This window comes from Siniperca chuatsi, linkage group LG5 (genome assembly GCF_020085105.1).
Source record: "Siniperca chuatsi isolate FFG_IHB_CAS linkage group LG5, ASM2008510v1, whole genome shotgun sequence".
Lineage (NCBI taxonomy): Eukaryota > Metazoa > Chordata > Actinopteri > Centrarchiformes > Sinipercidae > Siniperca > Siniperca chuatsi.
This window is the reverse complement of record NC_058046.1, coordinates 11,581,876-11,598,674: the sequence shown is the minus strand read 5'-3', so window position 1 is coordinate 11,598,674 and position 16,799 is coordinate 11,581,876. Positions and strand designations below refer to the sequence as shown.

The 16,799-nt window shown below is 41.5% G+C and overlaps 1 protein-coding gene across 9 annotated transcripts in view; it reads left to right on the top strand.

The window, feature by feature from the left end:
* Positions 1–16,799, top strand: part of ncor2 (nuclear receptor corepressor 2) — a 96,858-nt gene that overhangs the window by 51,172 nt on the left and 28,887 nt on the right. For all 9 annotated transcript variants that reach the window (XM_044195551.1, XM_044195548.1, XM_044195544.1 and 6 more), the window contains exons 8-17: positions 594–646; positions 4,413–4,479; positions 5,614–5,786; positions 5,991–6,084; positions 7,517–7,695; positions 8,525–8,579; positions 8,680–8,778; positions 11,274–11,407; positions 13,337–13,497; positions 14,733–14,795. In XM_044195551.1, coding sequence (XP_044051486.1) covers positions 594–646; positions 4,413–4,479; positions 5,614–5,786; positions 5,991–6,084; positions 7,517–7,695; positions 8,525–8,579; positions 8,680–8,778; positions 11,274–11,407; positions 13,337–13,497; positions 14,733–14,795 — 1,078 coding nt within the window. The remainder of the gene's footprint in view (positions 1–593; positions 647–4,412; positions 4,480–5,613; positions 5,787–5,990; positions 6,085–7,516; positions 7,696–8,524; positions 8,580–8,679; positions 8,779–11,273; positions 11,408–13,336; positions 13,498–14,732; positions 14,796–16,799) is intronic.

Genomic DNA, 16,799 nt, shown 5'->3' with positions numbered 1-16,799 from the left:
TATCGAACATATTGATATTAAGATGACTCACATCTGCATGCTGTGTTAAAGGGTCACTTGTACCCAAACCCACTGAGAATAGAAACTCAACCCTGCAGCTCACTTTTTGCTTGACAGTATTTTTCAAATTTGGGACTTTTACTCTGATATAAATTCCTAGACTACCTTTGATTGCAATAATACTTTTCGGTTCTTTGTTTTTTTCATAAATGTGCTTGCACACACTATATCTGTCCATGTATCTATCCATCCATCTTACTCTCACACACACAAACATTCACCCAGTGAATTTGATCACTTGGTTCAGTTGAACAAATTACCTGTTGAGCCCATCCAACATGCTATACAACAGTTTCTATTCTGTCCTGGATGATGTTCATTTTGAGTGAGGTTTTTGGATTGAATTCGATCAGGTTATTGTACATTTCTACAAACATTGAAATCCTACGATTATTTGGTGCAAGGTGAAAATTATATTGATGCTATGTTGGAGTGAATGCCGCCATTTGGCCTTCATGTATCTGCTCATTTACAATCTGTTGCACAACTGAAAATATGGCTGTTTGATCTGTTTGTTCCTTCTTATGTTCCAGCCTCTCTACAATCAGCCTTCTGATACCAAGCAGTACCATGAGAACATCAAAATGTGAGTCTGTCACTACAGATGCCTACACACTTCCACATTAATACATGTTTTATATCTAGCCATTAAAGTATAACTTAAAAACTGCTCAAGAGTTTAACCATAGATACGGGAGCTCATGTAGGATTGGTTGATATGCAAATTGTGTCACTACAGATCTCTAAGATAGATATTTGTTATAGATATTTTAAATATAAAAATAATTTGTTGTAAAATATATCATGAATTATAAATAATGCATTTCAAGAAGTCCTGATGCTCTTGAAAATTGAATACCGGAGTATACCAAACTCACATTCATATAACTCTAATTGCTGGGTTGATGTGAATATTAGAATCAAAGGGTAACAAGCCAGAAAAGGTTGAGAAGCCCTGTACTAAAGGGAGAAACATAACCTGTTATTGATTGTATTTATAGGGGATATTTGTATGTGTATACATTTAATAACTCTGAGTCAATCTGAAGTTCCATTAAATAATATAAATGGTGCATACGAAGTCGAGAGAATTCCTATTGTATTCTGTTCATGGGACCGGGCAGATCCTTGTATTTTTTTTATTCCAAGGCAGAATGAGTAGGATTTGTCGGTTGCTGTTTGTAAGCACATGATTCAAAGTTGGCCCCTCCTCCCCGGCTCAACGAATGAGAGAGCGAGCAGCGGTGGTCGACCGAGCTAGAGAGTGAATGAAGAGAGGGAGCAGCGTTAGCGAGAAAAAGCAGTGAATTAGAGAAATAAAAAGTTATTTTTGATTGTTTCACAGTGGTTACGTTCTAAAGCACAAATGAACACGGCCACACCTCTGCACAACCCGGCGGGAAGGCGCCACGTTGCCGGATTTTGTCTGAAGCAATACTTCATCTTGTCCGCCTCTGCTCTGCCTGTGTAGCTCAGCCTCGCTCTCGGTAAAACAGACACGCAGACCTCTGCTCTGCCTGTGTAGCTCAGCCCCGCTCTCGGTAAAACAGACACGCAGACCTGCAGCTCTTTACACATCTATAGTCTGCATAGCCCGACCTATCTCCACACTTGGTTTTAGCACTGTGACAGCACTGGAGATACATCTATGACACAGACAGAGCTCAGAGGAGAGACGGAGACAGCGATGTAACCTGCTCGCTACATTTTTATAGAGTCCCTACCTCACAGCCTGCGCGCTGTTATTGGCTGGAGGCTACACACCACTGCCCCAAGATTGTTACCCAGAAACGTCCCGAACAGAGCAAACTAATAAGAAACTAAGAAAATACAGGCAGAGGGCAGGGTCTTTGCAGATACAGACACACTTCAAGTGGGTCATAAGTGATGATTTTAGAGGGATTATTTTTGTTCTTTGGCAGATTGCAAAGAATGGCATAACAGAGGAAGATGTGAAACTGTCATTATGTAAACTTAGTATTGAAGCTTACTGGAATAAACGTGTGTAATGAGTGCAGGTAAAAAAATAATGCAAAGACCTTATGGAAAAGGACCTGTATTGTCAGTGTCAATGGTGTTGAGTAAGACACTGCAGTAATGGTGGCAATGAAATCAGCTGGCAGATCAGTCTATAGGCTAAGAAAATGCAATTTTTTTACTTGCAGTCAAGTTCTGACAGTTCTGTTTGAATCCAAGCCTACAATTTCTAATATTATGTAAGAGTAGTTGTGTGCATTCACGTTTTGAATTTGATACCTGATTAAGTTAGTGAAATTACCAAATGGTATGAAGACTAGCCGTCGTTTTGTTGTGAAGACCTTGAATTTGTGATTTAAGGCTACAGTAACTTTATATCACAGAGGTTATTTTGTATGCTTCAGAATATGAACCAGCTGCTGTCTGTTAACCCTTTAAAACATAAAATAAAACATAGCTATTGCCTCTGAGAGAGGAGAATTTCCCTTCTGGGATCAATAAAGTATTTGTGATTCTAAAAACGGACTAAAATGATTTATTTAATTTTTTGCCCCTGATATTATGACATGAAATATATACAGCAGGATGCCTTTCTCAGCATCCAAGGTTACATGAGGTGAATGATTACCAAATCATGTCAATTTCATATGTTAGTGGATATCTGCAGTAAGGGGAGCAGGGAGTACACAACTTTGCGTGGCCCTGCCATATCTATCAATAAGGCTTATGTGCATCTGGACCATAATTCAGTGAGGCACATCAAAGGGCTGTAGGAGGGTTATAATAGCTTGTCTCCACTATTGGCACTGTGGTTTGGGCACAGTGGCATACCACAAGATGTGTCTGACCTCTTAGCCACACACTGCTCTGTCTTCACTCCTTTTGATCCATGCACCGTTTGATCAGTATTATTGCCTCAAAGGAATTAACTGAAAACTCTCATATCTCCCCCCCACATATCTGTGTGTGTGTTATTAAATACCGCTGTGTTGCTTTGAGCCAGCACAATTGACTTCTTTGTTTTGCTAACCGGTTTGATAACCTTGGCACTCATCCCTGCCTGGATAGATGAGTACCGATATCTCAGTGGGGTTCTCAGCATCCCAGTTCATCTCCTGCACATACAGTGCCTCTACCACTCAGCTGATGATAAATTTGCCAATATCCTTTGCATATGCAGACGACTATGAAAACCAAACGTTGGAGTCTGAAACGCAGTGTGCTTGTACCACTGGAGAACATCTGTCACAAGTGTGCGTATAATGAATCTTTCAGCCATCATGTTTTGGAGGTATTATACTAAATTACAGTGTTCTCCGATATCTCAGAAATGGCACAGGCTTAGAGCAGGACAAAGGAAACCTTTCGCAGGGGTTCAGGGCTACTAATCTTTCCCTTTGCCATCTGGTGTCCAGAGGACAATGCCATCTCTATCTTTAAAGGGCTTAATCTGTCAGTCCTGTTTTTGCCATACCAAGTTAGTTCTCACCCATTATATTCCACGATAAGTGTGGATATCGACAGTATCTAGCTGGAATTGGCTGTATTTATCTTTTCTGTTGCAATGGCTTGGTTCAGTATGTGTCTGTTTGTTTGTGTGGGAGTGTTTATGTAGGCTGGGGGTTAAGGCTGTTTAGATTTAACTAGGGTTTGTTATTGCAGATAACATGTTTGGTAAATGAAGAATAGGTCATCCTGTCTGTTTATCCATCTAGACCCTAAATGTTATCAAGCTATCTTCCAATTTTCACAAAACTCATGTACCACCAGTAGCCCACTTCCTCGTCTTCTGTCCTTGTCTGTGACCTGAAGGACCCTGCGGCTCAGCTGAAGTGACTAATGTAGAATAAGATTACATTAATCAGTGGGGAACGTGACCTTACAACTGACAGATTAAGTGTGAGGAATAAAATTCTGTCTTGCAGCAAAGAAAGAGACAAACTGAGTGGCTGCCTAAGGAGATTACTGGCCCTGACCTTTATTTGAAGCGCTGTGGCTGGCTGTTCCCAGCCCAGACAAGTTTTATAAGTTTGGCTCACCTCGCTGTCCTTTCCACCCAGAAGCAAGTTTGAGTTTATCGAGCGGTGGCATACAAGGACAGGTATTGTTTGTGTTTGTTTGAGTGTGTGTGTGAGTATGGTTTTTGTGTGTTTATTGGGTAAAGAAGTGAGGCAGAGAAAGTGCAAAGGGTAGAAAATGTGTATCCGAGAATCTGGAGAACATTATATACTTTGATTTATTATGTGACAAATGTGATGAAACAAAAGCACTGTCTGAATTGAGTGTTTTTTTTTATGTCCTCACCTTATCCTTTTTGTTTCTATCCCTCTGCCCCTCTGTTTTCTCCATGCCTCTCTTTTTTTCATCCCTCTTAGAAACCAGGCGATGAGGAAGAAGCTCATCTTGTACTTCAAGAGGAGAAATCATGCTCGTAAGCAGTGGGTAAGTAGAGAACTCAACATTTTTGACTCGGCTGGGACTCAGCCCGTGACGGATGACTAGTGTGAAACTGGGCCAGCTGCTCCTTGAAGTGAGTGGCCATTTTAGGAAGACCAGAGAGGAATAGAGCTCTGGGCATGATCTGTTGTCAGTACTCTTACTGCGCCCTGGGGAAGCGATTGCTTTTGAAAAGCAAAAAACATTATCTCATACTGTCATCTGAAAGAAACCTTGTTTTTTTTAAAAAAACCCAAAACTTTTTTTTTTATATACTTCTGTTGAATTCACCAGTCAGCCAAGCACTTATAATGAGCATTGTACAGGGTTAGTCTGCGCTCTTGCCTGCCAGTGATTGAGCGAGACTGAGCCAAAGAGCATGACTATAAATAAAGCAGGGATCAATGGGGTGAGCTCTGATGCTAGAGCCAGGCGGACATCTTAAGATCAGCTGGCTTGACAGAAAATCGTTATTGCAAATCAAGTCAACAGTTTTACTATGAAATTTGCATCTATCCACAAGTAGGAAATGTGATGAGAAAAAAGTTTTGTTTTTTTTTTTAACTGCTTCCAACCTCGGAGATAGTGCCAGCAACAACTGTGTCACAGCTCTGCATATTATGTTATGTTTGCAAGTTTATGTGAGGCCAGAAAGAACAGTTCAAATGCAGCACCTGTATCAAAGCCTGTGAGTTGTGGGCGAGTGTCCAGTCTTCTATAGTGTTGTCTAAGTGGGGGAGGTAGCTCTCGTGGGCAGAGTGTGGGCAGACATCACCTTGTGGTTTATGAGCCTACAGAGGGTCGTGTCTCCACAAGGTTTAATGGTGTGCTTTACAGCCTGCCTGCAAGGAAGCTGGGAAAACAGTGGGCTGTCGTCTGCCAGAATTGTGGCTCACGGCCAGACTCCCCATAGAATACCAACATATCACTTTGCCCCCTCTGAACATGTAGAGGTATATTGTAGGACACAACAGAAAGATGGAGAGTTAAGTTATTACTGAATATAATTATTGAAAAATAAATCTTTCAGTGTTTCAGAGTTGTGTGCCTTGAGATCAAATGGAAGACAGAAAGAGATAGTGCTGATATTTAAGTGGATCTGCAGTGGATTGAGCTCTTCGTCTTTCTGTGGTGCTTCAGGAACAGAAATTTTGCCAGCGCTATGACCAGCTGATGGAAGCCTGGGAGAAGAAGGTGGAACGCATCGAAAACAACCCGAGGCGCAGAGCCAAGGAGAGCAAGGTGCGGGAGTACTACGAGAAACAGTTCCCAGAGATCCGCAAGCAAAGAGAGCTGCAAGAACGCATGCAAAGGTGAGATCACAAGATTTTTTCACAACAGGCAACCTGTGATTGTTCAACAGAGTACAAGGCACTCTGTTAATTTCTGGAACTGACTTAATCACTTTGATTTGGTGCTTAGTTACTGCTGTTATTGTAAGAAATTGTGGGTGGCTCAGTTACAGTAATATGTGGGTAGTCTTGATTGACAGGTGTTCTGTATTTTTACTTTTATAGCCGTGTTGGGCAGCGAGGAGGTGGGCTGACCTCGTCTGCAGCTCGCAGTGAACATGAAGTCTCTGAGATTATTGATGGAATATCAGAGCATGAGGTAAGCTCTTATGTTAAAGATGGTTTGCCCCTCCACTTCCTCTACTGCAACACTTGTGTTCACACTATCACACTCTTGAAGTTCAAATTGCTAAGGTGGCCAGACATTTGGATGTCTGATTGTGTTAGTGGCACACACAAATCAGTAATTTTTGGCTTCCTCATACAAAGGCATTTTGAAAATTGCTGTTTGTTTCAGAAGCATATACCACCCAATATTTGCAAATAATACAGCTGTTATACAGATGGTATGGTAAACCACTGGAATATTTGTGGTAGCTAAGCTAGCAGGGCTAGCCAAAGCTAAATAGTAGCCCTTTAAGGCCACCACAGCCTAGCGGAAAGCACAGCAGCACAGCTGCTTTTAATTGAAATACTCCCAAAACTTTGATTTTCTGGCTTCTGGTTTTTACTGCCTGTCTCTGTTTTTTTTTTTCTTCCCTAGTTTCTCTTTCCTCCATTTATAACGTGCGCAGTTGACACATAGCGTCAGCTGTTGGTACATCAGTAATTATTGTCTGTGTACTTGTCCACTATATAATTATTCTATGATGAATCTAAACATTGAGGCAGAGAATGGTAAACGTCAGCATGGGCCACAAAATCATAACCATGTAATAGATTTACCTGCTTTTGGAAAAGTTTCAGTATCAAAAGTGTCATTCTTGTCTAAGAAAGCATTTTTTTAAAGCAATTGTTCAAGCCCTCTGAGGCAAATTATATAAATACATACCAGCCAAATTCATGCTATTTGGGCTCATAGTTCGCACATTGTGAGTCCAATTGAAACTAAATATGGTTGCTTTATTCAGCTTACATGGTAAAAATATTTTCAACAAAATACAAACAATATATATTCGATTATACTTTTTGCTGGAATATGCATAAGAAATGCACTCCTACAATGTGAGGCACTGCTCTCAGTGTTAAGGATAAGTGGTGAAGGACTGTGCTCTGAGTAGCTGTGATATCCACTAATCACACATTAGACCTGTTCGTCTCACGTCAGCCAGGTCCCATTAAGCTGAGCAGTGTGTCCAATTGGGTTGTCTTGTCTCATCTCGAGAAATTCTTTCTATCTTCCTGCCTCCTCAAGATAGCACAGTGACTTTACTTTACTCCCCTCCCCTCTCCTAACCTCAGATATTATCTCATTTTTAAGATTTTTTTCTGTGTAAGGTAGTAAATTGAAGAGTGACAGGAAAGATGTCACATGGAACATACCTTAGCCTGCTGAACTAGCAAGACACCCTAAACGACCTCTCCTTCTGAATTCTTCCACACTTCAAACAGAATGTATTACCACATTAGGTTTCATATAGTGCATGTCAATATAAGCACCATATGTCAGAGAGTTTCCTTCTTGAGACCAACCCACTAACTTCAGGATGTTGGTTTGTGTGTGTCTCGTGTGTGACATTTGTGTGTGTCAGAACACAGAGAAGCAAATGCGACAGCTGGCAGTCATCCCTCCTATGCTGTTTGACGCTGAGCAGCAGCGCATCAAGTTCATCAACATGAATGGATTGATGGATGACCCCATGAAGGTGTACAAAGATCGGCAGGTTATGAACATGTGGAGCGAGCAGGAGAAGGACACTTTCAGAGAAAAGTAAGCAGAACACTTCAGTAAAATCATGGTGGCAGACATAATTTCTTCTTCTTTGAATAGAAAAAATCTCCTTTTGTCCTTATTTCCTAGCAGCTGGTTTGGGTTTTGTTGGCCAAATATACAGCTAAAAATAGCTTTTGACAGCAACATTTTGGCTTATGGCGTTGGCATTTTTGCACCCAGAATACTATTTATTAACAGACTTTTTTTTTCCTATTGTTTTTTTTCAGGCATTTCACATTCAACTCTGTACATTTGTAATTTTTGTCAAATCCCATATTAGCTTCCTTCTCCATTCTCATTTTGTAGACAAAGTGCTTAAGAGCTTCTTTTTAAGCAACAAAAATAAAGTATGTCTTTTACTTCCTGTGAAGTATGTGTGACCGATAGAGTCCATAAGTTGGAAGGAAGTGAATCTTCCCTTTTCGTGAGAAACGAGAGGAGGCGTTTCAAGCTGCCAAATCCAATCAAACCTACACAGTAAAATCAGTGACTTTAAAGTCTACCCACATGCAAACGGAAGAGCTTCAGTTTCTTCTAATAACTCTAATCCAAAACATACAGTAAGACATTTGATCACCAGTGACTATAGTGTAATATTTGATAATTTATTAGATGCCAAATGTTTTAATTTTGGATTAATAAATAATTTAGTGTCTCTCTTGAGATATTTTTTTTTCTTTAAAGTAAGCTAAGTTAATTTTCTTTTTCTGTTATTCAGTTTGTCTTATTCTGTGATCTATTTCTTTTGGCGTCCTTGAGGAAATGCCAATGATTTTGAATCATTCCAGTAGCAGGTTACAAAAATGTCTTTGTTCTGCTCCCACAGGTTCATCCAGCACCCCAAAAACTTTGGTCTGATTGCGTCTTTTCTGGAGAGAAAGGTATTAATTTATTTTCCTTTTACTTTTACTTATTATTGAGTGATCCAGTCTTCTCAGGAAATGACTGTTAAAAAAAAATGACATTTCTGTCATGTTTCAGACGGTGGCGGAGTGTGTGCTCTTTTACTACCTGACCAAAAAGAATGAAAACTATAAGAACATAGTGCGGAGGAACTACAGACGCCGAGGAAGAAGCCAGGTATTCTCACCTTTCAAGCTAATGGTTCAAAAAGATACTCTACTTTACATCAAGGCCCAATCACACAACAGGCTTTGTAGACCTTAAAATCTGAGGGGCACCACTCCGTCTTTTTTTAAGAAGAGCTGTACAGGCAGAAGCACTGGAAGTCTCCTTTCCAAGAAGTCAGCTGCTGTCAGTCACTCAGCTAACTTCTTTAATGACAGTAACTAATACCATCGCTAGTTAAAGAAAAACTTCCATTTCAATCATTACACTCCAGGACTGATGCTGTTGTCAAACAAGTTTGGCAGGAACAACCACTACTAACTTTTCCCCTATTTGACTTGTGTATAGTGAATGTAACTTAAGACTCTATGTAGAACATGAACATGTCTTTGGGCACACAGGGCTCTTTGCAAGGCATACAATGCAGATAAACGTTGATAAACGGCATGCAAAAACAGCACTCAAAAGGATTAAACTCCTTGAAAACTACTGAAAATGGGGCATTAATCTCACTACCAGCACTGGAGCTATAGTGATGTTTTTGCAGAACAGTGAGGTAGTCTAAGCCGCAGAACATCATGATGAAGAGAAACGCCAAAGGTCACGTAGTTGTGTTGATCAAGTGCCACAGTTTGCTTAACACTGTTGTGTCAGCACTGTTTCCATACTGACAGTTTTTTTAAACACAGGTCATTTCTATTGCTAATGAGCTCCCAGTTATTACTTAGCCTCAGATCAGGTGCTAGCAGTTAAAATTTATAGTGGTGGGCACTAAGGAAATGGCACATTCATTTACTGGTGACCTTTTCCTGTGGGTACGAGGATGGTGTCTCCTCATCTTTCCTGAAAAAACCTCTGCTCATTACCTGGTGGTTTGCTCCACATCTCTTGAGTAGCACCTATCACAGTCACAGAGGGAGGTAGCTGCAGAGGAGGAACAGAAAGTGCAGTGCTTTATGGCAGAATAACTGGAAATACTAATAGGGATTGTGTTTGGGTAGTGGAGAAATGGTTAAGATTAGTAATAGCCCCCCCCAACTACACTTTCTGTAGGGCTGCCACTGGATTAGCTTGGGGCATGTTTGGACGCAGTGCTAACAGATCTCTATAGTATTTGTTTTCTGTCTGAGTTAATTTCAAAGAAAGTGAGAGGATATTAGTGATATTATGCAAATAGAGAAAAACGTAGCTTCTGTGAGTGAATGGTGCATTTTGATCTTGCTCTTCTCCCATGCCACCTTGCTCTACATACCCTCTTTTTCATGGTTTCTCTCCCCCCTTTGGTTCTCTGGCTCTCTCTCTCCTTCTCGGTCTCAATTTTTGTCCCTTTTATGTTCCCTTGCCATGAACCACATGTAATGTGTCTTCTTTTTTTTTTTTTTGAGCAAATATGTAGTAAAGAGATCAACAAAGCTTTACGTTCTTTGGATGAGCATTAGGCCAAAGGCAGCAACTGCGAATACATCAAATAAAGTAGAAGTTCTTATCAGTAAAAGTATGTCTGCTTAAATATTAAGCAGTGTTTAAGGTTTTTGGTCAGACCTTAGTCTGTACTAAACTGAACTCTAACCCTAAAAGCCCAGACAGCCAGGAAATTAGTAAGGAAGTGGATCTGGGTGCTTAAAGAGCATGTTTCGGAACTTTCGTATCCTGTTTTGTTTTGTGTATTCAGAAAATGAATAGGATTTTTTAGGTTAGTAACTATTCTGTACTTTAAACAAGTGAAACCAAGTCTTTAGAAATAATTTTATGTTTCATGTTTTTTCCAAAACACCATGGTGCAGTGTCTCATCAAACAGACATTGTACCGTTTGCAGCTGTGTGTCAAAAGTACATTTATATCTGAATAATGTCTTAGATATCAGATCTGCCACAAGAAGTGCCTCCTCACTCACTGTTTGCAAATAAGCAGAAAACGTATGTTGTTAAAAGGGATGGATTGTGGCTTGTAATTATAGAGAAATATTGGAGGAATCTGCGTGAAACGGTCACTTTTACCTATTGACATACTTGGCAGTCTTTTTCACACCCCTGCTCAGCCAAAGGCTCATCCCTGCTTCGAATGCTATTGTGTTTATTTGTTTATTTATCTGATCTACTCTTCGACTTGCTGCTATCCTGTAACTTGCTGCTGTAACACCCGAATATCCCCCACGGGGATAAATAAAGTTTTATATTATTGTCACATCAGTTTTGCAGGCATTATGCAGTATTATTTGGGCAGAAAATCAATGACCACCCTTTACTGGGCCAATGGATTGATTGTGGTCTGCTTTCTGTAGTGAACAAAATTTTAATATTATGCAAAATGATTTAGGTGAGAATTGCAGTTTTTCATGTTTGTCTGTCTACACATTGAAGTGTATGTGTCTACGGTATACAGGTTACAGGAGAGGTCAGGGTGTTTGTTGGTAAGTCTATCCAGTTGCCAGTCTAACCAGTGTATCCAGTTACCTGGGATTATCTTTTAACAGAATGCATTGTTGTTTCTGTCTCCTTCGTCGCAGCACGGCCAGCAGCAGCAACAGCAGCAACAAGTGCACCGGAGCAGCCAGGAAGAAAAGGAGAAGGAGGAGAAAGAGAAGGAGGGAGAGAGGGATGAAGAAAAAAATGAAGCTGAAGACAAGGAAGATGGAATGAAGTGAGTCGCTTTTTAATAATGACTAAGCCTTCCGCTTTTTGAATTTTTAACTCTAAACACTGTACACTGTAATGATGACTTTACTTATTGATTCATTAGAAAAGCACACTGACAGAGTGAGAGGAAACAATGCAGCTGAGTGAAAACATTTCTACCACTTCGTATGAGCCTGAACTTATGCAGCTGCAACAGTCTTCTCACTTTCCCCATTTCTCCAACACACAGTTTTAGAATTGTTCCAGGTCAGGCTTCAGCAAATGGAGTAGGAGTAAGTTTTGGCTAGGGGGAGCGGATCTGGAAATCCAATCATTCTGTAACCCTTGAGCTCTTACTTACTCACCTCCAGCCAGACTTTCCACCTACGGCAAATTCAAGCGTCCATTCGTTCTCCCTATTAAAACAGCTGTTTTCCTGTTTATGCTTCTCCCCTTCCCAATAGGATGCCAAGTGTAATTTTTTAAATTCTGTGTGTATTTTGTTAGTCTGGGGTATTTTGGTGGCGGAAAAAAAGCAGTATGATTAACCTAGCGGTCAATTTGAAAAGTCAGTGTGTAAGGAGTAATGTGTATGTGTGCAGGTGGGCATAGTGGTGGAGAAGGGGGTGTTTTCAGGCACAGTGCCAGCAAAGGATGCAAAACAACAGATTGAATATCGCTGCTTTCTGGTGCCTGAAAATTAATAGATTAAAACTCTTATGTCTGTATTCATGCACTATATTATAATGTCAACTGAAGCTGTACACTACAGTAGTTTCAAGTAATAGCAGGCCATATTTATTAGCAGTTGTGTCAGACTAGAAGATGATGATGAAGCATTGCCTACTGCCTCCTTGCTCTGAGGCGAGGCCAGGGGACTCCGTGACTCCCAGCACACCCTGCTGCCTGCCTGTCCCTGGCACAGCTTGCTTGCCTATATTTAGCTAGCCACCGGCTCCCCTCAGTAAGATTAATGGAGCTGGGGGAAGATGAATGGAGGTGCAGTGGGTTCAAATTCAGTGGCTGTCTCCTGGCATGCCATTGTGCTGACACTCGATAAGTTATCTTAGGAAAAAAAAAAGAAAGAAAAAGCAGTGTCTGTATACACGTTCACATTGTGTCTTTGAAGTTTGTGTTTCAGTCTGCAGCATTCTCTAGTTGCCTGTCCTCATGCAGACAAACTGTATGACAATCTGTGCCCAGATTTGTGACACTAAAGTCAATGCAATGTAGAGACCAAAGCAGCATAAGAGACATGGTGATGGACACAAGTTTGAATTAAATATTTGGGACTGACTGAATAGCAGCATGGCCCGTATTTGCATCTCAGAAAAGATTGTATCGGTGTTATTTCACTAGTGAAATCTCCCTGCACTTCAATGTACATTGCAGCAGTACTGTCGCAGTGGCACATTTTTTTGTTGGTAGCTCTGAATTTCAGTACATTGGCTTTAAGTGTCAACTTTCTGATTTAATTTGATGGAGTGTACATTAACATTACTTTACAGCCTTTCAGGAATTATAGCCCTTTTTATACATTAAAATAGACACAATGTCATAATTTACTATTTGGTTGCACTGTTTTTGCAGTCAGTGACAGCCTAAAGCCTGTGACCCATTGTCATCAGCAGACACTTGGCATCTTCCTTGGTGATGCTGTACCTTGCCTGTACTACAGCCATCTTCAATTCTTGCTTGTGTCAGGTGCTGTTTGCCTTTAGTCTGATCTTCAGCAGTGAAACACATGCTCAGTTGGACTGAGGACATTTGGTTGTTTGGCAATAAAAACGCTGCCTTTTTTGGGTCTAAATGATTATTATCAGCTGCCCAAAAATTAGCGGACTGTGTATAGGGCTTTGACTCCTATGTCAGTGACCCATCATATGCACACCTTCAAAACATCTTGTATATCTGTGTATCTCTTGCTGACTGTGTTGACATTTCTCAAACACAGGGATGACACGTCTGGAGAAGATGCAGAGGACAAAGAGCCCACTGTGGCTTTTAAGGGTCGACGCACAGCCAACAGCCAAGGGCGCCGCAAGGGCCGCATCACCCGCTCTATGACCAGTGAAGTGGAGGAGACCACCACACCGCCACTCAACAGTGAGCTTGGTCAGTCTCAGCTGCACTGCACCAAATTCATGCCAATTTACTCCTCTGTCTGGTTTTATTTTAACATCAGAATACATTTAGCATGCGGCTACTGTCATATTGCATACTGTAAATGGAGAGGGTGATGTGGGTAAACAATATGAAATGTATTGTTGGTCAAATCGGAATTAAACCATTGTAATATACCTGATAAACACAGAGACATGACAAGAAACTTTATTTCATATTTGTTATATGGAAATGGAATATGTTATTTCTAACTGGGTGCAAAACATTAACTAATAGCTAAAACCAATAATGTAGAACAAAAAAAATTGCACATATCATTGCAATTAAACAATAGAGAAGGTTTACAGAATACGGAAGTATTTCAATACCGTCATGCAGGATTGACTTTGTCACCTTTGATCTAGTTGTGGCCTCCTTTCCTGCACCACAAGAGCGCACTGTTGTTCCTTTTGTCTTCATTTACTTATTCACATTCAGTCTTGCACTCGCCTTTTTTCCTAAGTGACTGCATGAACTATGTAGTTTAAATCCCATCTGTTGGCAAAAGACAAAAGTATTATTTAAGGACAAAATACTTGTGTGTCAGCAGTGTCCCCTCGCTTAGCTCTTTGTTTCCTCGCAGATGGTAAGTCAGCCATGCACACACTAACACTCTTGCTGCAAGCTATCAGGGATTTTTGATGTTTCAGCAGTTGTGTGTATATGCATGCAGTCGCTCCTGCAACACAGGTTTAGTCACAGGGAATCCCCAGGTGACTCGGGTTGGAAGGGCTCCCATCAGCAGCCCCCCTCCGCCACTGTTTGTTCCCCTGCTGGCAGCAGTGCTAGCTGGCCCACTGTGGCCTTCACAGGTCCATATAGAGGACACATAAGCACAGGCTCCTGCTCCTCTGTCTGCCATGCAGAGCCAGGGTCGGCCTGGCTTATGGCCTGTGTAGGGAAAGAAGCTAGTTATGTCTATAATCATTAACTGACTTCTCTCCTTGGATTTCCTGCTTCCTCCATCTAAAACAAACAGTCCCTAGCGACCCACACTGCAGTGCCTCACTGGCAAACAGCACGAGCTACCCTGCCCCCCACCCTCTTATTCTTTTTTCTTCTCTAATTTCTCTCTCTCCTTCCTTTCCTCTTGTCAGTCACTCCCTAACTGACTTTGTGACAACTGCCCACTCCCCCTCCTCCCGCCTTCTCTAACTTGGTGGTTCTCTTTTTTTTTTTTTTAACAGCCAATCTGGAAATGAATGAGAGCTCTCGCTGGACTGAAGAAGAGATGGAAATTGCCAAAAAAGGTAATACAGAGTAAACCTTTATTCTCTCTGTGAAGTGTAACTTCATCGCAGTTACTGTGCATTATAATAGCGATGTCAAAGGAAAGAACACTATTAGCAGCTCAAGCACTGTTTTGCGAAAGCATAGACAAGTGATGTGGCTGTGACTTCCTGTTAGTGAGGCAGCAACTGCCACGTGCTGCTAGGTTGTGTCTGTGCGTATATGTGTCCGTCTGCCTGGACTGGGTCTGTTGCTCTTTGGAGTGTCCCCGTCTCTCTGGGTCAAGGCAGCCTGTCTTTTTATCAAGCAGGCTGTAAAGTCTGCCTCTTATCAGCCAGCCCCTGCAAATGCAGCAGTCATTAACTCAGCCCGTTTATTGTCTCTGACTGAAGATTACCCAGAAGCCTATGGCTAATTCACAGAGCTCGCTGACATTCTGCCCATTTTCCTTGCATCAGCGCCCTGTGCGAGTGTGTTTGACAGTGTTTGTTGTGTGCAGTGCTTGAGTCTCAGTTACTGATGTAATGAGCTCCTCACCCTCACTGGTTTCTAATGCGCACTACTCTTCGTATTCTTTATATTATGGATTGCACCAGATTGATGGTCAGATCTGGTTCTCATCTGTTTGGGTATTTAAAAAAGACATATTTACATGTTCCAAGAAAAGGTGATGAGTGCTGCAGGCAGTAATGTTGATATTTATAAATATATTTACCTTTGACTCATTAAATTACCAAAAGTCAGCCTGATGTGTGTATTTAAATACATCTTTTTATAGATGTTTTTTAAAATTTTGGTCTTAGTTGGCTAAGTACTGTCTTTGTAATGTCAAGTCCTGCTCTCTGTACATGACTCAAGGCAATTTCATGGCAAGGCGGCTGCTTTGTGGCCATTTGTAGATGATGTGTCATCTTGCTTTGTGTGACTCTCACTTCTGCTTCTGACTAATTTAACCTGTCCTCCCTTGTAATCAACAGTAGATGAAGTGCCTCTTGCAAGCAGCTATCAGCGGCTTGAATGTGATATTGAAACCACATTTGGTCTAGAGGCGTTATTGCAACTGTCCCGTGCTGTGTGTGTGTGTAGTGTCTCCTGCAATTTGGGGTTTGTGAATGTGTGCAGGTTTGTATGTTAAGAGGTTATTTTGCGATAACTGGCGCTGGCCTGGTTTGGACATGGTCCTGTGTAGTAATCCTGGTTAATGTCTTCAGTTCCATTCTCCTGCAGTGGGATTAGTGGGGCTCTCCATCCCAGAGGATTAGCCTGGCAGCTCGGTGGGAGCAGGGCTTCTATGAAGGGCTTATGTAACCACAACCACAGAGTCCCAGCTACAGTACTGAGGGCTGAAGAGGAGGAGCTGCACTTGCCATTTTTCATCAGTTCTAACAACCACCTCCACACCTGCCAAAAGGGATTCCCCTTCCAAGAACTCACACTCCAAGATCATAACCCCATCCCCCCATTTCCTAAGCTTGTCAAGGTGCTCTCCCTTGCTGGTGCTTGACATGTATATGTTTTAAAGGGGCTTAGGCGTCCTGATGCTAATGTGTTTATACCCTTGAGCTAAACAGATATGAGTAATGGTATTTATTGTGCCTGGCAGGACATCAGCATTCCAGCATGGCAGCGCCAGCCAGCGCTGCCTTCGAGGATGGCATGGCCAAACTCTGAGATAGATCACACTTGTCTACACTGCTCATAAAGACTGGTACCTCAAACAAGGGACGGTCAATCTTTATAAAACCCCTCTCTTAATCCACCAACTCTGTGTGTGTGCGTGCACAATATGTGTAGAAAAAGGCTGTGTCTATGTGCACTTAGTCCAGGCTGTGTGTGTTTGCATGTGCACCTTCTTGGCTGGCGTTTATGTAAGTGCACTAATCTGGCAGGCTTTGCTTGGGTGCAGGCAGGCAGCTGGATAATGGCCCCTGCTCTGCTTGCTGGAAGAACCCATTTAAAGGAGCAGCAGGTAGAGAATGCCATATTATTTTTTTCTTTCCCCTCCACTGTTGCTCTATCTTTGT